Source organism: Pistacia vera, unplaced genomic scaffold (assembly GCF_008641045.1).
Source record: "Pistacia vera cultivar Batoury unplaced genomic scaffold, PisVer_v2 Contig552, whole genome shotgun sequence".
Classification (NCBI taxonomy): domain Eukaryota; kingdom Viridiplantae; phylum Streptophyta; class Magnoliopsida; order Sapindales; family Anacardiaceae; genus Pistacia; species Pistacia vera.
Genome location: NW_022196393.1, coordinates 274,915 through 301,541, shown reverse-complemented (window position 1 = coordinate 301,541; position 26,627 = coordinate 274,915). Strand labels below are relative to the sequence as shown.

Sequence of the window (26,627 nt, the reverse complement as noted above, 5' to 3'; positions counted from 1 at the left end):
GAGTTGATGCATATTAATTGGAGTTGAATAAATTTCTTCGCTGAATAATATTTTTATTGATACTAGGCCAAAAGCCCAACTGACAGGAGAAGAGGTGGACAGACCTACTCACTTTTTTTTTTTTTAAACAAATAAAAAAAAAAAAAAAAGGAAAATAAGAGCAGTTTACTAAATGTAGTACCATTTGAAATGGATGGCATTCCAGCTATTGGTGATATCTTTCTCCTCTGGAGTCTGGAGCCTATAGGCTCCCTTGCCCACCGCTCAGGTTATCTTATACGAGCCTTCCCAGTTAGGGCCGAGCTTCCCATCGTTGACCTCTTTAGTATTCTAAAAGACTTTGCGAAACACCCAATCTTCTTCCTTGAAAGCTCTCACTCGGACATTATAATTGTAGTGTTGAGTGACTCGTTGGTGATAGATGGCGTTCCTAATGTGAGCCTGATCCTTTAGTTCATTGATGGTGTTTAGGTTGTGGCAGAGATTCTGGTTGTTGGTCTGCTAATCCATCCATTGGAGTTTGGGAGAAAGGATAGAGACCTTGACTGGGATGACTGCCTCTAAGCCATATGCTAATGAGAAGGGTATCTCTCTAATGGATGATGTTAGGAAACGATCATACATAGCAGCGGAAAACAAAATTTATTTACATCATAGATCGTTCCTTAGAACCAAGATCAGGACACATATTTACAGTTTACACATAATTTTAGAATCTGCAGAATTTCAGTTTAGAGTTTAAGAAATCATACGCACGTTTGGAGGCTCCTCCAACTTGTCTTTGAACGTATTTCGCTACCAACCCAAGAGCAGGATCAAACCAATGTAGTCCACATGAAGATAACCCCAAGGAACTAAAGAGGGATTTGCTAGATCCTCTTTAGTCTTCAAGAACTAAGAAGAAATCAAGCAAAAATGCAAACTGGCGTGGGAGAGAAAAAGGGGGTTGGAATGTTTTACTAAATGATTGAAAAATATGTTCTCTCTTTTCACAAAAATCTGCACTTATATAGTGCACATAATGCCATATTCCCCCATGGAATAGGCTTAGGCACCAACCCAAACAACCCCTTATGTCCAAACAGCCCCATTTAGATATTTTAATAATTATTATTGTTATTTCAATTCAATTCAATTAATATATATATTTCATATATTAACATTTAATAATAACAATAATTCATTTAAATATATGCGAACACATATTTAAATATAATTTCACTTATTTAATTTTATTAACAAACTAAATAAAGGCTACGACCTCAGCAAATTTAATTGAACTATGAAATTACCAAAATACCCTTTCGCCTAAAAAGACAAAAACGCCCTTCTTGTAAACTAGCTCTTAAATTATATTCTATGTGTGTGACCTGTAGGCTCCTTATCATACCGGTAGTGTGTAGCATCACGATTAACACCACTTAATCGTCTCATTACACACAGACCAAGATTGGCCCCTAGCAAGGCATCATGGCCACCCGATAGATTCAGATTCAGCGTAGTAGCTACCTGTCAACGACATGGTTACCGTGAAATCCGATCCTTTCATCATCTGTTATCTCGACAAGACCGAGGCATAGAAATAGTGTCAACCTCGATTACTCTCGATATGTATGTATTCAGTTACTGGACCAATAACCTGAATAATAATCTGGATAGAGCAACAATTCAATCCCACTGTGGCCACAATTTTAGTATCATTGCCATTTACTGAATTACGCCGTGAGATAACTTCTCCTGTACCCAAGACTGATGAATCCTCTATCTATCCATTATAGTCTTGATACACTCCTTAATGCAGCCAATCACTACCGTATTGACAGCTCTGAATAGAACTACGTTAGGCTAGTGTCAAACTACACCAATCGGTGCACAAGGCGCTCTGGTGATCTCAAGTCTAAGGATCACATGCACCACCATTTGTTAGAGGATTTGTTCCATAGACACTGGGGTTACCATCCATATGGAATCCTCTGGTGGGTCAGTCCAATGAACTTGCCTACAGCAAACACCTATGTGTTGTACCAGGTTGTCACCAAACAACCTCGACAAGTGAGATCAGTCACTATCTTTCGACATGGTCGTTCAACACTATGATAACCTTACCGTATTATCTGTGCCCTTACTTTAGAATAATACTGGGGCTACGGACATTTCTAGAATGGCCACCATATGTGGTCATAGAGTTCTCACTATCAAGATTTGAAACACTTGATACCCTTGTCACGGTTCTACCATTCTAAGGACATATATCAATACATACAATGATAATTTACGCGATATAGAATAAAATGCCTTTTATTGATCAATGAACATTATTACAAAGAGTCAATTCTACAATAATTGATTGGCTCTAGGGCATCTACTCTAACAAATGAGCAGACTGTGGTTTGATAGGACCAAAGTACTCTTAGTAGTTCATCTACCCAAACACCCTTAGCTTTCTGGAGGTGTTTCTTGAGGGTTTGCATCACTGTTTTGTTGGATGACTTAGCCTGCCCGTTTTATTGAGGATTACGAGGTGTTGAGAAGTTGAGCTTGATACCCTACATATCATAAAAGTCTATAAACCCGAAGCTAATAAACTGGGATCCATTATCGATGACCAATTCCTTCGGTATGCCAAACCTACATATTACATTCTTCCAGATGAATCCCTTCACCTCTTTGTCTCACACCTGAGTGAATGCCTTGGTTTTTATCAATTTGGTGAAGTAGTCGATGATTGCTAGCATGTACACTCGTTGCCTGGGTGCAGTTGGAAGTTTATCGACTATGCCCATCCCCCACTTTATAAATGGCTAGGGGGTGAGGATGGAATTGAGTCTTTCAGGGGGGAGGTGTGAGACATTGGCAAACCTTTGACAACTATCGCACCTCTTGATGTTAGCTACTGAATCAGCTCGCATGGTAGGCCAGTAGTAACCGATTGTGATCACTTTGTGGGTGAGACTATGTCCCCCAACATGGTTCCTGCACTTGCCTTCGTGTATCTCAACGAGGACATATTTGGCTTGTTTTAGAGTGATGCATTTGAGATAGGGGCCGGAAAAGGACTTTTTCAGTAGTTGACCCTCATAGATTGTGAATCTAGCAGCCTTGGCTTTGAGTCAACAGACTTTATTCTTATCGGAAGAGAGTTCATTAATTTCCAAATATCGGATGATAGGTGTCATCCACGAGTCGACGAAGTTGATGTCTAATACTTCTGAATGTGTTTTCTAGCTAGGGATGTTTCCAGTCGGTTGGCCACTATAGGAACAGAAATGGGATGGTTGTTGAAGATGACCGTTGAAGAGCTGATCCAAGGTTGGCTAGGGCGTCTACGTGAGCGTTCTTGGTTCTTGGGAACTGGGTGATTGTGAACTCTTCAAAGGTCGACTAAAGTTCTTTTACTATGTTGAGGTATTCATCTTGGTGTCTCCGGCTTGGTAGGTTCCTTAGAGTTGATTAAACACTAGCTGAGAATTGAACTTAACTTCCAGTTTCGTTACCCCTATGTCTTTGACTAGGGTGAGCCTGACTATCAAGGCCTCGTACTCATCCTTATTGTTAGTACACTTGAAGCCGTATTTGATGGCTCTTTGGATGCTATCTTTCTCAGGTGTAATTAGTAGAATGCCCAAACCACTTCTACTTGAATTATTGGACTCGTCGACAGAGAGAGCTCACTTACGAGACTTGACACCTGTCATGCATAACAACTCTTTCTCTGCTTGGATGGAGGTGTTAGGTGTGAAGTCGACAATGTAATTAGCTAATGCTTGAGACTTGATGGCTGTTCGATGCTGTAGGATACATCAAATTCACTTAATTCGACTATCCATTGGGTGAGTCGTCCTGACAGCTCTGGTTTGTGGAGAATCTTCTTTAGTGGGAATGTGGGGAGGGCGACTATGGAATGACATTGGAAGTATGGGTGAAGCTTTCTAGAGGCATGGATGAGTGATAATGCCAACTTTTCCAACTAGCTGTATCGGGTCTCAACCTTAAGGAGCGACTTACTCACATAATACACATGTAGTTGTTTCCCATTATCTTCCCTGACTAAAATGGTTGAGATTGCTATTTCCGAGACAGCCAAGTATGTATAAACTTTCTCTCTTGTGAGGGGTTTAAAGAGAAGAGGGGGAGAACTTAAATACCTTTTTAACTGTTGCTTGGCTTCTTCGTAAGATGGGGTCCATTCAAACTTCTTAAATTTCTTGAGTGTGGCAAAGAATAGGTGGCACTTGTCGGTTGACTAAGAGATGAATCTGCTTAAGGTGGCCACTCGTCTAGCTAGATGCTAGATGTCTTTAATGCTTGTGGCATAGGGTATGTCTAGCATAACTCGGATTTGATCGGGGTTGGCTTCTATCCCACGCTGAGTCACCATGTACCCTAAAAACTTTCCAGATGAGACCTTGAATGAACACTTCATAGGGTTGAGATTCATGTTATATTTTCTGAGTGTCGAGAATGCTTGGCTCAGGTGGTCAAGGTGTTGATCAGCCATTAGGGACTTGACGAGCATGTCGTCTATATACACCTCTATCGTGTCTCCCAATTGTTCAGCAAACATCTTATTAACTAGTCGCTGATAAGTCGCCCCTGTGTTCTTAAGTCCCAAAGGCATGACTTTATAGCAGTATGTGTCTCTTTCGGTGATGAAAGCTGTTTTCTCTTGGTCATCCGGATTTATCAGGATTTGATTGTAGATCAAGAATGTATCCATGAAACTGAGCAGCTCATGTCCGGCTATGGCATCTACTATCATGTCATGTGGGGGAGTGGGAATGAATCTTTGGAGTAAATTTTATTCAGGTTGATGAAGTCTATATAGACTCTCCATTTTCCATTCTTCTTCTTGACCTCCATTATATTGGCTAACCAATTTGGATAATGTACCTTTCGCATTAGCCTATTAACTAACATTTTCTCAACCTCTTCATTGATGATTTGGTTTCTCTGCGGAGTGAACTTCTTTCTCTTTTGTTTTACTAAAGGGTGATTGGGGTCCATCTAGAGATGGTGGACGATTGCATTAGGGCTGATCCCTATCATATTTGAATGAGACCAAGCGAAGTAGTCGTTGTTAGAAATTTGATCAGCCGCTCCCTAAAAACAGGCCTCAATCAGGGAACCAATTTATGTCTTCCTTTCAGGGTGGTCTGGGTGTATTTATACTTCATCCAACTCCTCCATTGATGGTTCGTCATGTTCGGATCGAGGGGTTGGATTTGACTATAATTGCTACAAAGTTTGTGACTTGCATTTGAAGGCGTTCTTGTAACACTCTCTAGAAGCCTTGGGATCACCCCTGATTTCACTCACTCCTTACTTGGTGAGAAACCTGATTGTCTGGTGGAATGTGGATGGAACAATTGTCATGTCATGCATCCAGGGTCCCTATGATGACATTGTAGGGGAGGGGCAATCAAGGACCAAGAAGACTGTTTGACAGTTCACACTACAAGCATAGACAAGTAAAACAATCTCACCAATGGTATACTTTTGGTCTGAGTCGAATCTAACTAGGATGGTTGGGCACCTACTTATGTCAGCTTCGTTTAACCCTATTGTCTTAACTACTTGTAGAAAAAGTATGTTGGCTAAGGATCCTCCGTCTACAAAAATTCTCCTAACGAGAATATTGGCGATCTACAAGCTGATCACCAGGGCATCATGGTGCATTGCGGTTAGGGTGATAAGATCATCGTTTTTGAATTGGATGACCAGTTTTGAGGGTGTCTGATTAAGTGGATGAGTCGAACGAACTTCTTGATAGTGACTGGCTCGGGCATGTCTATTTACTGATGAATAACTAACCCCACTGATTATTGAGCCCTCGGATATGATGTTACAAAAACCCTTGGGTTTTGGATCTTTGGGAGGGGGGACTACTCTTTGTTGCTTATTTGGTTCAGGGTTTGCTTCATTTTGCTAGTCAATAAAACTCTCAGGTGCCCTCTCTTCAACAATGCTGCAACCTCTAGTCTTAAGGTGATGCAGTCAACAATATTGTGTCCATGATCATGATGGAACTCACACCATTTGGAGGCGTCGCTCTTGATGTCTGGGTCTAACTTAGCTAGGCACTTGACAGTCGGCCCCATATCTTTCATAATTTCTACTAGCTGGGTTTGTTCAATATTGAGGTTGTAATATGGGACTTTGAATGGGGTTGAGCTGGATGAGTGTTTGGTTGGGCAGGAAGGCTATCTATCATACGGTCTTCTATTGTGATGGTTGGAGCTGCATGACTAAGTTGGGCAATACGGTTCATAGGAGCGAGTTTCATGGCGTCTGTCATTACGTCTTTGGCGACAATCATCATAACGGTTATGCCGCATTCGGTTGGCTTCATCCTCTTCCCATCTAATTTGGATTACTGCCCCGGCCAATGCATCTTCCATTGTGTTACAGCCGAGCTTGGTGTAGCTCCCCATCAGGGAGGAGTCTTCTCCTAAATGTGTCCACTGCGGTCATGGGGTTGCAAGAAGCGATGGAGATTTTCTCCTTGTTGAAGCAGCTAACATACTCTCGCAAGGGTTTGCCTCTTCTTTGGTACACTTGATACAAATTGGCTGACAGCTTTTCTAGTTTCTTGCTGCTGGTGAATTGTTCGGCAAAGTTGTCAGTTGAGCAAAGGACCTTATGGTGTTATTGGGGGGGTTAGTGTACCATTGCAAAGCTGGTCCTGAGAGACTGGAACCGAAGCTCTTGCACATGCAGGCTTCTCTAAGATCCCTTGGTATGGAGGCAGCGAACATCCGTTACTTATATGAGGCTATGTGGTCGTCTTGGTTAGTTGTTCCATCATATGGCTTCATGTTGGGTATGGTGAATTTGTGTGGCATCTCGGCTAAGGCTATTGAATCCACGAAGGGTGAGTCTGCATAGCTATAGGGCAGACTTTTTTTGGCTGGGGTAGGCACTCCCAATATGCGTTGCATCATGGTTTGCATGTTGGCCAGCTTTTTTGCCAATATTTGCTCGAGAGGGGTACCTATGATTAATAGTTGTGTATTGATGCTCTGGTTGTGTACTTGCAACTCACTTAGTCCTCCAGAATGAGTCATGTCATAAGGTATGGATTGTAAGTTTGCTCTATAGGGGTTTGGTTGGGTATTGGGGTACTTAGTAGCTTCTTTAGGTTGAGTCGGCGCCAGTGTGACCAAACGATTGTTTTGACTGGCATGAATGACCAAGGACGTATTTTGGGGATGACTTAAGCTATGGGGGTGAGTTATACTATGATGGGTTTGTTGGGTGTACTGTTGTTCGCTCGACTTGTGAGGGAGAGCAGAGCCTAGTGGGGTTCGTAGACATGGGTTATCAGTCATGGTAGTTTGGGTGGGGTTACCGATAGTGGCTGATATCTGCAACTGCTGGTTTTGTGATCGTTTGAGCAATGGGGTCAAGTGTGAGTGATAGGTCAGTTGGGAGAGATGTTTGTAAGGATGGGTCAGTTACGGGCGTCGTGTTTAAGGCTGAGCCGTCTGTTAAGGATGACTGGATATAAGAGGATTGATGATCTCTGTTTGAGCTCTAGGGTAGGGGGTTGAAAGGTTTTGCATGGAACTTACCTAGACACAAAAGCGATTCCCGGGCACCTGATCTTGAGTGAAGTCCAGTGAATAAAATTGAGTTACTTGCTCTTGTAGAGTCCGGTTTTCTGCCTGGATGTTGGTGTTCTCGACCTCCAATGTTGCAACTTTATTTGAATTTTGTTGTATCATGGCTGTTAGAGTCTCGATTTTTGCCGAGAGGTTTGTAGGAGCATTGTTTGTCGTCTTAGTCATGACTGATTTCCTTGTGGAGCAGAATGTCGAAGGAGTGTTGATTGCCAAAGGCCCTACGGTGGGCGCAAAACTGTAGACACTAAAATCTATGGTTGTGGAAAGAAGGACGAATCATGTGAGGTTGAGGCCACTAACAATCCGCTGCACTTGCATGCACAAAGAAACTAATGTGAAATGAATGGAAAACACCGGGGTGGTGTTTGCCGTAGGCACTCCAACGCTCAAGTTAGTAAGGATAATAAAGGCTTTTTAGTGAGGGCAAGGGAAAGGAAAGGTTACCAGTAGTTTAGTTAGAAACTAGAACCACGGTGACAATGTATAACTCTCAAGAAGGAGAACTAAGGGGTTAGAAGGTGTAATATTGAATGCTTAAGCGGGGGGGTGACCTCTGTTTATATAGCAGTTGTGGGATCTTCGTATCCTAGTAGGATTCTGAATCCATGAAGGAAGAGGTCTAGTGAATAGGAAAAATCCTGATTCACTTGCCTCATTAGTAGCAGGAGTCATAATTCACCCAACATATGGAATCTTGGGCGAATTAAGATATAATCAAATAGGAAGAGTCCTATTTACCTTGTTCCGGAGGTTTGGCCTTAGGTAGGTCGTTGATGACGCCCATTTTGGAGGAAAGTGGGATTTGGCCCAAATCATGAAATTTGGCATTGGCCCAATCGAAGTTGGATTGTATCCTTGGGCTGTTGTAGTAGAAAATGCCTGTCTGGGCCTGATAAGGCCCCAGGTGATTTTTGACCTCCACACAAAGTAATCATTTTATATAAATTTTGTCTAATTTTTGTCTGGTTGTATGACTTAGTTGTAAGCAAAATATTATTGGGGATTATAAGACTTCTCTCCTGATTAACATGAAATTAAGATATAGTGATTGTGACTTGTGGAGTATTCTATGTATCAATTTTAATACTTTGTGCATGAGTTGGCAGTTAATTTGAACATAGTTTATCTACAATACTAGAAACTCCATTATGTCAATGTAAGGGCTGAACCTATAATCCGATTCTAATAATTTAGCAACAATGATTTTGTTTGTGTCATTTTCTTTCCAGTTTTTATGTTGCAATTTATACACAATTGATGATATCTAAGCATGCATGTTGTAATAAAACACTCCTCAACCATACTTGATGCTTTTGATTATGGTGTACAACTAAAATTTCCAGTGTCCTTCTAAGTTTTAAGTCAAAGTGTCAAACCACTGTTCTTATTTTTCATTTGCTATAACAACAGTTAAAGACCAAAATTAAGTCAATTCACTCTGTGATCAACCTGCCATATGATAATGTAATTTTAGGAATCTTGAGAGATTTGTAGTTAGGATTTTAAGTACCACATGAATTGCACCACTTAACTAGTGAGTATTCTTTCTCCTATTGGACCTTTTGTAATCTGGCATTCTCCTCTCCTAGCTATAAATGCAAATAGTGTTTGTACGTATGCAAAAGTTAAAAATTGAAAACAACCACTTTTTAGGTTTCAGGTATATTTCTTGTCGATATTTGAAAGAATAGGCATGGTCTTGTCCACGTAAAAAAAACCATGTATACAGAAAACCTAGAGAGCTGATCAATAGTCAGTAATCGAAAAAAACTAAAGAGTCTTTGGAATCAAAGAAATAAATAACCACATACAAATATTGAACTAGAAAAGAGAAAGAAAACATGCTCGATTTATCATAGTTAACCCAAATCCAAACTACATCTAACATAGTCAATATTATTGAAATATTTTCTGACCTTTCTTGAGCTATGTCCATCAGAGTCATTATAGTTACGTTCAGTAGAGACAATACAGCGAATGTATTTCCTCACCTCACCAAGAAGTGGGACCCCATGTGCATCGCGCAGACTAGCTGTGACCCCGAGCTGCAACCTCGAGCTGTCGAGCAACGACCTCTATTGTTGAAGTGGTTGCCAACTTCAACGATTTAACATTTTACGAAAATTCAAACATTTCAAGCCCATGTTGATCTGCATTTCTGATTTGTCCTTTACTTGACTTCAATTATCAAATGTGTATTCATCATTTTCTGTTCATCTTCGTGATCAGTAATTGGCAATCCTTGAATCTCTATAGAGTATGAGAGTCATCTTAATGAATAGTTATATAATCCACCTTGCTCTCAAGGCTGGAAGCTTAGTATCTATAAGCGTACAATTACTTTATGTATCCCTAATCTCAAAGCCATCTTTCCGTATTTGAAAACAAAAGGACTTTATCAATATCATCAACAATCTTACAATTCTTGTGCTGTTATATTATAGAATGATTTACTCTATCATTGAGGTAGTGACTTAAAGCAAACATGTGGGTGCGACGTAACAAGTACATGCACTTAACATGATCAAATAAAGTATAACTATCAAGTAATCGTTACTAAATATATGAAAAAAGGTACGTTATTTTGCTACAATTCTCTGATTGTCCTTAGACCTATGAGGTTTATATATTTCTATAACTTTGATGTTGCCAACTGGTGATGTCTATAGGCTATATAAAAACACGTTGGGTTATGATTTATAATTTGTATAATTATATAAATGCTTAACATGGAATCCACTATTCTCAAATATTGTGAGAAAGTAAGTTCAAGCGATTTTCATATAAGTTGGACTTAAAGAAAATTGGCCAGTGTGTTTACTCTATATATATATATATATATAGAAGTCCAATTACATTATGAAAATAAAGTAAATAAATTTTTACATGAATAAAATGGTTCATGTGGAGTATAGTGTAGCGGAAGTACTAATTAGTGTAAATCGTATTGAAAAGGGTCTCACTGTAATTCTCTATTCTTCAAGGGTATGTGTTGACGGACATTGTTGTAATTAAGTAGAATTTCATGATATTCTAATTAAATTAGGATATAGTAAGAATCTTATAGAAATAGTTCTAATCCAATAAGAAAGTTGTTTTTATTGCAATTCTACTACTGAATGAATTAGAGATCCCCAAGATCCCACATACATATATTTTTTTCTATAGGTTTTGTTACTATAAATAGAATAACACAATCCAAAATTGGTCATCATAATTTTTGTATTTAAATTCCTCAAAAGAGAAGAACCCTTAAAAAGAATGAAAATAGAGTGAATTCCTTTGGAGACAAGACACGTGGATTGCTAAGTGAGGTTAGATTTTCAATTACAGTTTATAATTCATAATTATTGTGTGCTAGATCTTGGATTTTCTATTAGAATTAGATTTTGAATAATCTGATTATTATTATCTAATTGTATCAGTTTCAGGTATCAACTCCTCCATTTATTTGCTAAACCACAAAGGGAGTCGACTGGGACTTATGAAGCAATGAAGAAAGCTAGAATTTGTTGAAAAGAAAGGTATTTTGTCCAACTAGAGCTGCAACAATTTGGACATGAAACTTGTAAAGAGGTGCAACGACTTGACTCTAGCAATTTTGAAAGCAGCATACGTTTTGTCCAGCAAACCGATTACTCCAAATCAATGTAACTCAGTGTTCTAAAAGCCGACCCGAGGTGTCACTTAGGCAAGGGCCAGATCTCGAGTTGACTGATTAAACTGGCGGTTTGATTGGTATCCAACAAGTTTAAAATCTAGCAAAATCACCCTTCATAAATTTCATCAGTCCCTACAGGTTTGAAATCAAGTAATCACACCTCTATGACAGTTAGGGTTTCACTTTTCCTGGCCAAATTTTGGCTGATTCTGGCGGCCAAAATTCAATCTGACACCACTATTAGAACCGCCAACCTCCACTCTAAAAACTCCTCTAACCCCGGCACTTGGTAGCCCCCCGTTCGCTGGTCGTGACTTGCGTATACCATTGCGATTGGGTTGATTTTTCTGGCCAAATTCCAGCGGATTTTGATGTCCAAAATTTAATCCGACACCACCACCTAAACCATCAGCCTCCACTCTAAAAAATCCCTCTAACCTTGGTACTTGGTAGCCCCCTGTTCATCGGTCGTGACTCGCATATACCACTGTGATTGGGTTGAATTTTTCGGCCAAATTTCTGTTGATTCTGGCATCCAAAATTCAATCCGATACCACCCCTTGAACCATAGACCTACACTCTATAAAATCCCTCTAACCTTGACACTCGGTAACCCCTTGTTCGTCAGTGATCAACTTAAGGATTTTGGGAACAAGTTAAAGCAGTAACCCGGCCGGGAGAAGGCCTCGAGTCTCAGTCTAATCAATTAAATCGGTCGAGCCGGTTCAGGTTTTAGAACAGTGATGTAACTATTTATGCCAAACTTGTGATGTTTTTTGATTAATAAAAAAATAGCTGAGTTAGAGTTATCGATTTGGATTTTGTTATTTTGGTTTTCTATAGTTTTGTTATTTTAGAATAATTTGTATAATTAGTTTGTATACATAGCACTATTCATTAAATATTAATCAACAAAATTATCTCTACTATATTGAAAAATGACATTTTTGCCCTCTGTTTGCGACTGTCATCCTTGTCATTTTCTTTACGGGGAAGTAACAAATTTAGGTTGAGTTCTTTTATTAATTTGTTTTGTATTTTATGAAAAAATGAAAAAAAATGATGAATATTTAATAAAACGAAAATGCATTTAGGCATATTTGTCTTAAAATAGTATTTTGAAAACAAGTGCTGCTACATGTACAATTAATTATACAAACTCATATCGAAGACCTCATTAATTGTTACATCATTCATCAATATTAATTGAATTAACTTTTTATACGCATTCATCCATTCATTTGGGTTAAAATCTGAAAATGAAAATGAAAATGTAAAAATGAAACAATTATGTGACTTACCAATCTAATTAAAGTATGCTAGAACACGTTTGATGGTGCTAGATTTGACAATCTAGTGTATCTCGGTTATTTTTATTAAGGATAAGTAAGTTAAGTTATATGATTTTATTGTTAAATTTGTTTTTTAAACAAAATCTTGAAATTTGAGAATTAAGATTATTAAAGATGGTTGTATATGGGAAAACTTTTTTCCATAGTTTGTAAAACTACAAGCAGCTCTGGTACATCCAAAAACGGTTTTCGGAACAGTCGGAGCTATGGCTTGGGTTGAATTGGTGTTGCTTCATTCGTAAAATGGTAATGCGCATGCCGATTGCATTGAATAAATGTTGGTCTTATTTGATTATTTTTGTCGCCAAACTTCAGATTCTTCGCTTGATAGTTAATTAATGGCTTCTCAACATTTCTTTTCATGTAGATTTCTTGTCGATATTTGAAAGAATTGGCATGGTATTGTCCGTGCCTACATAAATAACCTAGCGGACTTATCAATATTTATTTACATTTTACAAAAAAATAAAACGTCTCAAGCACAATGACTAACAGATGAATATGCATTTCTGATTTGGGTTTACTATGTAAGTCATACTTATCTTGATGAATATTTATTTAGTTCACCTTGCTTTCAACGCTTTAAGCTTAGAATCTAAAAGCTTTCAATTACATTAATCTTTTAAAAAAAAAAAAAAGTTCCTTTTAGAATCCCTTATCTCAAAGTTATATTTCTATTTGGAATCAAACAGACTTTATCAAATATCATCAACAAATTGTCTTGGATTTTTGAAATATCCTGAAAACATCCTTTTATCAGTAGATGAATTTTTGTTTTCTCTTATAAGGTTGACCCTAAAAGCTGAAGTGCTTATCTACATTCTACACTCCTTCCCTGACCGAGTTGTTTTTTACAACAGCTGACTTTGTTTAGTGGTAAGTTGTTATTTATAAACCTTTCAGCTTTTTATGAGCTCAAGTATAATGTCTACCCATACTTGTAGTTTGCATGCATGTCCAACAAAATACTTGGTAGACTTCAGTTTTTATCGGAAAATGAAAAGAAAATATTGCTGACAACAACAATCGTTGATATCGAAAGGCCAAAATAATTGTAAGGATGCTTCCACAATTGTCTTGCTATACTTTTCAAACTTGGAAGTGTTGCATTATTGTACCTTAGCATGGGCTAAAGGATTCTTCTCTTGTATACTGATATAAGCATTATCCATTACTCCAAATTATTTCAGTTTCTATACTCTTCAGAAAAAAAGGAGAAAGAAGATGAGTGCAACGATNTGAGTAGAATGGGGCCGAGCCGACAGAGGGAGAAGACTGAGTCTGAGTCAGAGTCACCAATGGCGTAATGTTTAAAAACAGGACGGGGTCGTGGTCCGCTTCACTGCTCCCCGCTACCGCTAGTATTTTTCTTGTATAAAAAAAGAGAGGTGTTGTGTTAGTAACTTAGTGTATATTAGCAAAGACAGAGAGGGGCAGTGGGTCAACTGTGGGTAAAGCGTGTTGGAACGGTTATTAACACGTGACACGTAGGATTACTGGTCCCCACTGTGGTGGATTTTACAATGTCTAACACCTCACCTCCGTGTTATTTTGTGTAAAACTCATTTTAATTTGACTTGTTTATTACACATACATATTTATTTAATTTCATTAATAAAAATGTTACATAATAGGTATAAGAGCAATTAATTAAAAAAATAGGCAGATGGTGAGAAGACAAAATGTGTAACATGGTCCACGCTTCCTCCAACCTATGAATCTGCAGGGGTAGGGAGGGCATGGCCCATTAATGAAGGTGGGAGGCCATTAATATTGAAAAAACTTTAGTGGTTAGAAGACACAAATTTCTTGCACTTTCTACACACTGTAATAAACACAGGTAGTTCAAACATTGGCTAAACAAATTTCCAAGGTTTGGTGGAAGCCGATTGGTATGGTTCAGTGAATCAATAACAGTTGCTGCACAAGACACGTGGATTGCCTTTGCCTTAATCTTTTTCGCTTTTGCTTTTGCTTTTGGAATTGGATGCCACTCCCACGTCGTCGTTTCATTCTTAATTCTAAGAAGACAATTGCGGCTTCGTTTCCTCTCCTTTCTTAATTCTATGTATTGCTTCGTGTCGAAGTTCGGTTCAAACACGGTGCCTTGAAAAGGACCATCTTTATATGAATAAAAAAGTCATCTTGAATTCAATTCAATAATCAAGTATACACCTATACATTTTTTGTTGTTTCTGTATGCAAATTGATATAAGAAAAAAAAATTAAAATTAAAATATGTCTATTATTCATTAAAGGCAGAATAAAATGTGTGAATAAATATTCAAATCACTTTTGTATTTCCCAATTGAGAATGTAATTGCCGTCCCATCATCAATTACACCGACGCTAAGAAAATGTTTTGGGCTTTTAAGATCCATTGATATTGTTTTGGGCTGACGGCATCCTTAATAGGCCACTTAAAGGGCCTAAAGAATCTCAAGTCTAGAGCCACGCACTGAGCTGAGGGCTGGGGCTGGATAGCTCAAATCTTCGGATGATGAAGACTAGAGGCAACTAAGTATTTGAAGTGAATGGCTATGCTTCTTACACATTACTCTCACTTTGGCTTCACATCATCACAACACCAAACTCTTCTTTCTGTCTCTGTGTTAGTGTATTTGCAATGGCAATAACTCTACACTCACTTGCATTCGCATCTCCGGTCTCACACTGTTGTCAACACCAACCACGCTCTCTGTCAGGTATTTTCCCTTACCTTTATAAGTTCCTGGAATCAGTGCTGAAAGAAAACAGTGAAGCAATAACTGTGCAATGCATGAATGTTTTTTACTGTTTTTGGTCTTTCAGTTACTTTTAAATACATTTTTTTAGTTGTTTTTGAGGATGTTTTCTCCTGTTTTCGGTCATGTTTTGCCTTTGCTTAATATGGTTGGATTTAAATTTGTTAAGAGTGTAATTCCCGGACATGTAGCATTACTAGATATGGGTGCTTAATAAAATTTGTATCTTTCGGTAGGAAACTTTTGACATTCTTGATATTGCATTTCTCCTGTTTAGGAAAATTATTCAGTGGATTGTTTCTATGGAAATGTATTTAAGAAGTATTAAATTGTTGACCCATAACTTGTTTGTCTGATAAAATGGGTGAGTACTGTTATGGAGACTCAGGTTGAGCTAAAGTCATAATTAATTGACTAAGCGGCGTCGAGAGAAGTAGTTTGAGCTCTATGAATTCTTTAGTAACTCGCTGAAATTGTTATGTTTGAGGAAGGCATTAAAAGAAGTAGCAAAAACAAACAGCTTCCCATCTATTATAAATTTAATATGTTAAGAGCAAAACTTGTTTTGTGTATTTCATTTTACAGGTATAGTAACATGGTCTGTTCATGGAAGTGTGCACTCACCCTTCATTGGCCAATCTTTACACCTGACTCGCCCACGCTTGGCCCCATTAAAAACAAACTCTCTGATATCTGGACACATAACAATGATGGTCAAACCAACAATCCAGTTCATCCAAGGAACCGATGAATTGACTGTACCAGATGTGAAGCTAACCAAATCAAGAGATGGTACAAACGGTATGGCTATATTCAGTTTTGATCAACCCTCAGTTTTTGACTCGTCCAATGAAATTGGTGATATCACTGGATTTTATATGATTGATGAGGAAGGGGTTCTTCAATCAGTTGATGTAAGTGCAAAATTCGTTAATGGAAAGCCTTCAAGGATTGAAGCAAAATATATAATGCGGTCTCCCCGAGAGTGGGACAGATTCATGAGGTTCATGGAACGATATGCAAATCAGAATGGATTGCAATTTGTCAAAAGTTGAGGCAATGTTCATTCTCTTGTTTCTCGTTTGCTTTGCTTTTATCCTATCACCTCTTTGGTTTTGTGTAATGCCAGTGAAACTTGAAGGCCTCGGTTGACCGCTTTATTGGTTTAATGCAAATACCATAATGCTCCACTCTCTCCATCAAGACAACAAATTTTGCTGTTTCTATTAATGTATGATTCTCTTTCCTTCTTTATGTACATCTGAGCGGACAGTTCATGTTCCTGAACTTTGTTTAATGAGTTAATCTTTCTTTGGAATTTGTCTCAGAAAAGATGAAAGTATATATTTAATGAATCGATTCATTATTGGAAGGTTTGTCTGAGAAATGATGCGTGTCCGTAAGATCTATCATTTCTCGTGTACTGCAAAGTGTCTCAGTGTGTGAATTTATAAACCTCTTCTAGGCGTTGATTGAATAATTCATAACATATTTGTTTATTGATTCTTTATCATGTTTCTGGCCGAACATAATTTAGCATTACTACTGTTAGTCTTCACTGAATGACAAAAGCAGAACTATCTCTACTTTTAGAAATGCCACTACTCTCATAACCACTGCGACTGTTACTTCCAAGTCACTGAAATAGGACTTCGAACCCTGTAAAAGCTGCTGTTGCCAGAATGAACCCATGTCAACTGTCCTTGTGCAAAGCTCATCTTATCTTTTCCTGGACTTCTCTTCCTTGATGTAAACCAGATTTTATAATTTAAATTTTGGTTTATGTTCTTGAATACTATCCTTCGAGGTTTGACTCTCACTTTGACGCCTTCTGGAGCCACTACGTCCACTGAGTAGATGGAATTAGGACTCCCGACGTTTGTCAGTCGCCTTGTGGTCATTTTGGTTGTCTTTCCATTCTTAAAAATTACAGAAATGGAGGGATAATTGAGACTGAAACCCCTGTTCATCTGTAAAATTTCTTCGCAGCTCACGTTCCTGTGAGTAATTGCTAAAATTTCTGATTTTGTGTATCCTAGAGTGCATAGATGAGTGATATACTCATCTGGTGTAATATCATATATCAATCCAGGATTGATTGCTCTTTCTGGGTTTATATGGCCTGCTCCGATAGCGAAAACTCCAGCAGGTTTATTCCCATCCATTATCGGTTTTCCAAAATGGTCATTTGTGTCAGCAGTTGTCATAAGTGCAGACTTAATGGCTGCAGGGGTCCATTTGGGATGTGCTGAGCGGATTAGAGCAGTGATGCCACTGACATGGGGACAAGCCATGGAAGTCCCGGACATGACGGTGAAATTCACCCTTCTTGAATCTTCCGGAAGGCTTGTTGGACCTAAGTTTTGAGGCCAAGCAGCAACTATATTGACTCCAGGAGCAATTACATCAGGTTTCAGGATGGTAGGACTATATAAACTTGGTCCTCTGGCCGAAAACTGTGCTACTGCTGGTGCCCTTGATCTCCCAATAGCAGTTCCTCCAAATATGATTCGAGCTCTAGCCCTCCTTGTGGAGTTAATATAAGCCTTTAAACGAACTGCCTCTGCAAAACCAATCACTGTAGCCGGCAAGACATGGACATCAACCGAATCCTCTTCCAGGTTTATCACTGTATTTGCTAAAATCATTGCAGCGCCACCCGCTTCTTTCACAACTTCACCTTTTTCTGCCCTTCCATTGATACCTCGATCACAAACCACCATCTTACCGCGAACTTTTTCCTTTGGGAGAGACCCTCTCAAGCAAAATTCACTTCCCCTCTCATCACCACTTATCACATAAACTAGTTCAAGCTCTTTTTGTAGATTGGATAATTGGTTTCCTGGGTACATGGATTCTCCATAAAGGAGTCCTCCGTTACCCATCCGAACAATAGCTGGAAATCTTCTGTCTAGTGTGCTTGCACCAACGGTAGCTATCCAAGGAGCTTCATTAGCAACTGAGTTTTGGAGTGGTCCACTGTTTCCTGCTGCACATACGACAGAAATTCCATGCTCCATTGCCCGAAAACTACCAATTGCGATGCTATCATCAAAAAGCGGTAATGGGAAACCGCCCAGAGATAGAGAGAGAACATCAACCCCATCTATAATTGCAACATCCATTGCCGCTAAGATATCGGAGCTATAACAGCCACTGAACCAGCAAACTTTATATACAGCAACGTGAGCACCGGGGGCCATTCCTCGAGCCACGCCTGCTCCATTACCAAGCACACTTGCCATTGGAACTGAAGTTCCACCAGCCGTTGATGCTGTATGAGTCCCATGCCCCTGGGAATCCCGCGGTGACACATATTCTTGAATAATATTTGGCGAGGATGACATTGAAGCCACACGGTGACCCCTAGAGAAGAACCTGGCTCCAATAAGTTTCCTGTTGCAATTCGAAGCATTGAAGTTTTCACCTTCTTGGCAAATCCCTCTCCATTTCCTGGGAACTGGGGGCATTCCCTGATCATCAAAGCTTGGACTTTCAGGCCAAACTCCAGTGTCAAGGACCCCAATTATGGTTCCATAACCGAAATGGGAGCTATACCAAGCTCCTCCATTTGAGGGCCGCTTTGGTCCTAAGAATTTGTAAGAGTAAGTTGTCTGAAGTTGGAACCTCCTGTCAGGTCTAATTGCAATGACGTCAGGCAACTTTTGCAAAGACTCAAACTCTGATTGAGAGAGTTGAGCAGCAAAACCTTCCATGGCAGAATGGTAGGAGTATAGAAGGCGAGAAGAAGGGTCCTCCTCGGAGGAAATGGTTTGTTCAATGAAGGAGAGATGCCAATGAAGCTTAGAAGTGAACAAAGAGCTAGTTAAACCATGTGGGTGGAGTTGAACTACGTAGGTTTGGAGAGTGTCTGCGTGAAGAGAAACAAAGTAGAAGAAAATAACAGAAACAAAAAGGGAAATCTTGGGTTCCATGGATTAAGTGAAACGTAAAAAACAAAGCCAGAAACTGGATGCATGGTTTGGTGAAAGGAAAGTGGGGGTATTTGAAGGAGTTGAAGAGAATTCAAAACTGGGTTAGAGAGATCTGAGAGAGAATATGAAACTCGTGAAATATAAGAGCTCTTCATCACGAGGATCGTTTGTTGTGACAGTGGGAGAGAATGTGTAGCTGCTTGAGGAGCTGAAGGAGTTTGAGTTAGCTTCACGAGAAGTTAAGGTTAGTTTTAATACATGTGGTATAGACGTTAGATTTTAAATGCTATGAATCTTTGTTTCTGAGTTTTGTTTTGTCGAAGTGAGAAATTGTTAAGGAAACATGAATGGAGTGGATGGTTGTCATTAAATGAAAGGCTAGTTGAAATCTACATTTGATTCAGGCAGACGCTCTTATGTTTCTCCGAAACAGAATAGCTCCCTCTGCCCCGTGCAGCTTGTGTTTGCTTCACTGCAGTGTGCTACTGCTACCCTTCATATTTCACTATTTTCTATATCATATTTACTCATGCGCACACATGTGACAGGAATTTATGTTTAAAGTTTCTTTTTTTTTTTTAAATAAAAATAAAAGAACATTCATAAGTCATTGTTTTGAAGTCTCATATTGCTCTATGTGAGAGGGTGCGTGTATCCTATATATATAGGGCTATAAGCCTTTAACCCAACATGATGCGTTTTGGATTTGAAGCCCATAAATAAAACATGAGGCCATATAGTGTCAAAGCGGACAATATCATGTTTGACCATTTATAAACACGTATAAACCTTTAACCCAACATAACGCGTTTTGGGTTTGAAGCCCAAAAATAAAACCATGAAGCTATGTAGTGTCAAAGCAGACAATATTATGTTTGACCGTTTGACCATTTATAAACATGTTATCAACGTGATTGCGATAGAGTTATGTTGTGAAGTCCCACATCTCTCCATGTGAGAGGGGGTGCATGCAATGGAGGGGTATGTTATGAAGTCTCATATGCCTTCGTGTGAAAGGAGGTGTGTATATATACTGGGCTATAGGCCTTTAACTCAGTACACATTTTGGGCATAAAGCCTAGAAACAAAACTGTGAGACCCTGCCATGTCAAAACGGACAATATCATGTTTGGCCAGTTGTAATTGCCATAACCCATAATTGTAATTTAAAAGACTTTATTTTGTAAGATTTATGTGCAGAAATATGCTCACATATGGGCCATATTGGGCTGGGTGATGATTCATAAAGTCCAACAAATGTGTTAGGCTGGGTCATGTTGAGTACCGTCACATAAAAGGGTCTCTTTGGCCCATTGGAATACTCCGGGGCACCGCGAACGCTTCAGAGAATGGGTTACAGTACAATACAAATACAGGTTGTGTCCAGCTTCAAAACACATGACATCCCATGCCGGTGAAAGGTACCGTGGCGGTAACTCTGTTGGCTGGCTCCAGATTTCTAACAATACAACTCTCATCCAGCTCAACACCCACTTCAAAATATTCTAAAAATTTTTATTATTTATTTAATTTCAGTTTTTTCCCTTATCAACACCATCAATTGAACTCTAAACTGTTAAACTTTTATCATAATGATACCTGCTTATAATACTTCAATTCTGATGCTTCAGTTCATATTTAATCTAGCAGTGCATGTCTTTTCATGATTCGGTTAATTTTTTATCAATGTAGGAAACCAGATTCTATACAAATGCAACTAATTTACAGGTATAAGAACAATTGTCGTATAACAAAAAATAAAATTAATTGACAGAATAGGTCCTGTGGATCTAAACACAACTACAACTACGTTGGAGGCACATGACGATAACATCAGTGCATGGAAGGGATTTATACATGATTAAATTCTAAATAGAATTTACCACCTTTTCTAAATATTAAAAATATTACCAGATTCTTTATAGTGTGATAGAACTCTACTACTTAAGTAACTAAAGAAATTTAAATGTCAGCAGAACGGTTTAGATTCTTTAGAATGATTGAAATCATCTCCCAAGTTTCCCATTAACCAATGTGCATTGATTGGACAATAATCCAGGGCAAACCGCACTCGAAGCTAACTGCAATTAACTCAGATATACTTGTTAATCACTCATGATTATTACTAGTATGCATTGGTTGAACACCTTAGGAAGACAAAAAATTGAATTCTGAGCTACAATACATTACAAAGAATTTCTAAGCCAAATTCAGATTGCAACATGTAAGAGATTCTATATTAAAAACTGTATTAGAAGAAGAAAATGTGTATACTCTGGTCCAAAACATGGAGCATGGCCTATACTTGATGGCAGTTTCTACAATGATTTCATAGCAAAGCCTACAACCCACCTGACTCGAGGTCAAAAGTCGTGTTCTGAGCAACCAACCGTAGTAGATATCATCACATCAGTTGTTATATAATCAACTGCTACCGTGATTGATCTCTTTGCTCATTTTTCCAAGATTTTTTTGCAGCTTCTGCTGACGAACCATCAGTTTCACCATTACCATCCTTCTTCGGTTTTGAGAAGAAAGGATCCCACTCATGACCTCCTACCTCACGTTGCCCTTCATCTAGCAAAGCATATTTCCATGCGTTCTCCTCCACAAAATTATCATATTCTGTACGACCTTCAATGATATTTCTCCTCAACCTTGTAACTTTGTCAATGACTGCCTGTACAGCAACATCAAAAGAATCTTTAAGAGTCTCCAATTTTGAGCGAGGATCTGCATATATCAGCCTTGGTATAAGATTTATAACAGTCTCCCTCATGATCTTAACCTGCTCAGGAGAAATTTGTCCAAGCCTTTCCTCTATGCTAATATTTCTCTTACGGATGTCATCCTCCGGAATGAAAACCGAATATGTAGAATAATTCTTTGGAAGATGCCAAGTATATTGTGTGTAAGCCGAACCTGGATGGAAGAAGACAGGTATGCAACCGGCCAACATTGAGTCAAAGGCAGATCTCCGTGTGTATGAATCTCCTTGAGGTTGCAGGCAGAAGAGGGAGCTCTGAAACATCTGCATTATGCTGCTTGGGGAATGACACTTGCTCTCCCCAAAATCACATTCCAACAGCTTGCCCACCTTCGAACTCTTACACTGGTCAATGATCTGCCCTCTGATTGACTTGGGGTTGTCAGGACGTGGAGCACCGGCAAAAGAAAAGAGCCACTTCCTCTCCAATTTCCTCATCCTGTCTTGCCAAATAAAAACATCAGCATCTTTAGCCGGATGGAAGTACGTCGGATAAGGAATGCCAAAATCATTTGCATTCCAGGGACTTGATTCAACCACAAGCATGGACATATTCTTCGCAGCTGGGAGAAACAAAAGCTTATTCCCCCAATCTTTTTCTTCATCGGTTAATCTCCTGAAATCCCAAGTTATCCTCCCTGCCACCAGAAAATGATCCCTCCCACCCATGATACCCCACTCAGGCCTCTTCATTAGCCAATCAACCAAATCATGCGAAGCAGCATCTCTGGTTGATATATTATGCCCCCAAAGATACCTAGCAACATCAAACCCTGCATAAAATGGCACGAAAATTGCTGCAGCAATGGAAGAATCATCTGTCAAGCAATCATACTGCTTCATCCTGTTATTGAATATCACATCAACTGCAAACTGATTCGTGGCATACCACCCAGTATTGGAAAACACCCCCTCAACATTCTCAAGCGGAGGCCCTAGTCCAGCATTTTTCATGAACTTACACATATTGGTCCAGAGACTCAATCTTCTACACTCCTTCAGCATATCCTCATTAAACCTCGGAGGAAGATCATGCACATAAATGTACCTACCTCCACAAGGATCGCTCTTGTTCTCGATTGTTTTCAATGCCCTGATAAATGGAAAATTCTCCTTTTCATCATTACCATCATCAGTGGCTTTTTTGCCAGGTTCTTCTTTAACTCCAGCATTAGATAAATCGGAAGGAACGGGATCTGGGATAACAGGATTGGATTGTATTTGGGTAGATTTATTATCAACAAAATTGATGGCTTCTTTATGGGGTTCAGTAACACGGGCATTGACCCAATGGACAGAGGTAGATTCCTGGTTAGCGGGATTTATCGGAAATTGGGTAGATTCATTAGCAGTATTACTTCCAAGTACTGCAAAATGAAAGTATAACAACAAAATCCAAAAGACTACAGACAATGAAGCTAAAAAACATAGCCTCTTTTGTTGATGTTTGCCCGTTCCCTTATCCATTGGCTCTAAAGGGCTATTCGACGCCGGCCGGCGTCTCATCCGCTTCTAATTAGCTCGATCGATCAATCAATCAACAATTGCCGCATTTCATCCAAAACACCCACAAGCCCAATTCAAGAATCTAGTAATCCTACCCAACCCAACACTTAAAATCCCCAAAACTAGACAAATAAATAAACCCTAAACCCAATATCAACAGTTGAACTGAATATACTGCTATTCAGCTTAAAAACTGTAACAAAGATAAAGAACAGTAAACAATGCTCAACTTTCAATAAACTAATAACAAATATTCAAACCGAGCTCAAGATCTTGACTTCTAGAAACAGTTCTCAAGTCAGCACAAATCACGATAAATCATGAACCGCGTCCCTCTGATCTGTTGCAAAAAAATTTGCAGCAAAATAGAACGATGTAAAAAGGGCAGATCGCAACGACTAGCTTATAAAATAAGAAGGAGGACAAAACGGAGTAGAGAAAGAAGAAACTTACGCGTGGTCTGATTGTTTTGATTCGGTGAAAGTCAGAGATTGAGAAAATTTAGGAACAAATTCCCGAGCCCAATAGTAAAAGAGAGAAGGATTAGCGCATATATGTATATATAGGAGAAAGCTCTCGGTTGTCGGTAGCCTGTGGAATTATGCCATGTGTTAAGTGGGCTTACGTGTCGGCTTCACGAAGGCGATTTCGCACTGTAACTCCTGGAGTTACGTTGTGTTACAGTGAGTAGTGAGTAGTGAGATTTGTAGTGTGATTTGATGATGATGAAGAAATGACAAGTTTTGCGGGACACGTGGTGGGAGTGTGATTGGATGATGAGAGAGGGTCCTAGTGGGTTCTATTTTGTTTACAGGTACAGCTGGTTGCATTAGAATTAAGGAATAATATTGGTTGTAATAACAAAGGCTACATGTGAAAGTGAAAGGCAGGAAGGATCCTTAATATCACTGTTTGGGAATTGTTATCTGAACTGAACATGTGCTACTCCTAAAATTAATTACTAAAATAATCTCGTACGTATTTGTATTTCTATAATTTCGTAGCAATAACGTTATTGGTAGTTTGGTACTATCAGACCAAAGGCCAACAGAATACGATGCGTTTGATCAAAGTATTTTGCTTCCGCCTCTTAACCAACCAAGAGCAACTTGTTTTAAACTAATTAAGATAATATGAAGGGATGTAGTCAAATTACGTATGCGCTTTATGCCAAATCTCATCATTGTGCTTTACCATATGCCCAGTTAATTTTCCACTTTCTAAAGCACAATTACCATTATTATCGCAACGCTTTAGACTAGACACAATGACACTAATTCTAATGCTCATCTTTTTATATAAAACCAAAGTGTAAAGTGGGTTCATTATTCTCAACTTTCTCAAGGTGGGATTCTGACCAGTCAAACATAAACAACCCTCAACTGCTTAAGTTTATTATCTAACCCAGAATCATTGGCCCAGGGAAGAATAGATAGAATTTTATATATATATATATATCAAAGCTAGCTACGTACAGTAATGTAAGATTAATGCACTTAATTTCTAGAAAAAGACTTCACAGAAGTTCCTATTAAATAAGTTATCTTATGTAGTATATATATATATATATATATATATGAGTGCAGCTGGCCTGCCGCTGTGAGTCTGATAAAATTATGTTAGAGGTCGATAGAGACGTAATTTGGTAACATGAATCTATCATATATAAGCAATGGCCACACCGGCCTCGTACTGTTAAAAAGAAAAAAAGAAAAAGAAAAACCGATGTTCATAGTAGATGAAGTCAAGCAACTTCAAGAAACAAAAGTGACTATAGCGGATGAAAATTAAGAGAAACCAATAAGATAGAGGCGGTAGAGTTGATAAATTGGGTGCAGTGGTCGACGTGAAATCAAAAAAGAAAAGCTACAAGCGTGCATGTAGGGAAGGTTGTGCTTGCAGGTTTGGCACCACACAGTTAATGTAATGGGCAGGAGTGGCCAGCCACTAATCCCTATAACACAACGTGCTAGTGTCAACCATCTTTAATACTGACTGGCTCAGTTTCATTGACGGGTCTCGTCTCGACCTCTGCCATGTGGGCAGGCTCATATATTTTTATCATTCAACTGTTGGAAAAAGACACGGATGTTCATGTTTGCTACATCAAATTTTGTGGAGGAGAGAAACATTTACTTAATTGCATATATAAATTCAATAACCCCGTACATAATATATTTATATAAACGAAAGCATTAAGAAAAGTGAGATAAATAAAAGAAGAAAAATCACACAAGATTCGAAATTGGATCTGTTATTTGATTGGGATTGTTGAGGCCATCTTCTATCAAACTTGATATCTCCAAAATACAAGCAAACTCCAGGATCTCTCATTCTTACCTCACTTCCAAGCAATACCGAATTGTTTACTCCCTGAACATTGTTGTTTACATAAATGTTGATGCAGCAACAATCTTGGGACTCAGCAGTGGTGCCACGGCGGGCGAACATTGCAGCACCAATATTTGTTCCTTCCAAATTAACTCGGCTGAATGAGCCATAGCATCTCCCCGGAGGCATGAGATAGATGAACTGATGTTTGATAATAGATATGGAGATCTGTTTTTGTTTTTCTCGACTTGAGTCAATGAACTTATCAATAGTTTGTTCATTCAACTTTAGGCTGTAGCTTCTTTGCTTGCATATCGAGTTTTAACTTTTCTCCAGCTACAAGGAAAATCAATATTCTCTTGGCTTGGCATGACTTAACCCTCAAGCCATTCTTCAGTTCTTTAATGATACAAAGTTAATTAATGTGTGTTCTTTCACGTCACATTTCAATTGAATCAATCCATGGAAATTCATATACAGACATCAAGCTCTCTGGCCTTATTGGCCAAATTAGTATTTAGAAAATGTAAAACATCTTTTTAAATAGGTGAGAAATAAACCTTCATTATTTAGGACCCACTGCAAACTGACGGGGTACTATCATTTTTAAAGATATGTGGCAACCTCAAATTCCTTATTTATGTTTGTGCTACATGTTAGAGCCAAAAATCGTCGTTGGCCTAAATAGGAAAACAGGCCTGACAGTGAA

General features: G+C 38.8%; 3 protein-coding genes across 3 annotated transcripts; 1 reads left to right on the top strand and 2 right to left on the bottom strand.

The window, feature by feature from the left end:
- The first annotated feature begins 14,983 nt into the window (after positions 1-14,983).
- Positions 14,984-16,684, top strand: LOC116108053 (photosystem II reaction center PSB28 protein, chloroplastic-like). The gene is made up of 2 exons (XM_031394331.1): positions 14,984-15,340; positions 15,965-16,684. Exons 1-2 carry the CDS (start codon positions 15,262-15,264, stop codon positions 16,432-16,434), a joined length of 549 nt encoding a protein of 182 aa, XP_031250191.1. The 5' UTR covers positions 14,984-15,261; the 3' UTR covers positions 16,435-16,684.
- Positions 16,685-16,851: 167 nt separating this feature from the next.
- Positions 16,852-19,396, bottom strand: LOC116108052 (subtilisin-like protease SBT1.2). Its single transcript, XM_031394330.1, has one exon. It carries the CDS (start codon positions 19,312-19,314, stop codon positions 17,005-17,007), a length of 2,310 nt encoding a protein of 769 aa, XP_031250190.1. The 5' UTR covers positions 19,315-19,396; the 3' UTR covers positions 16,852-17,004.
- A 2,127-nt stretch (positions 19,397-21,523) lies between these two features.
- On the bottom strand, positions 21,524-23,723 carry LOC116108072 (xyloglucan galactosyltransferase MUR3-like). The gene has a single exon (XM_031394353.1). It carries the CDS (start codon positions 23,585-23,587, stop codon positions 21,746-21,748), a length of 1,842 nt encoding a protein of 613 aa, XP_031250213.1. The 5' UTR covers positions 23,588-23,723; the 3' UTR covers positions 21,524-21,745.
- Between the last annotated feature and the right edge of the window lie 2,904 nt (positions 23,724-26,627).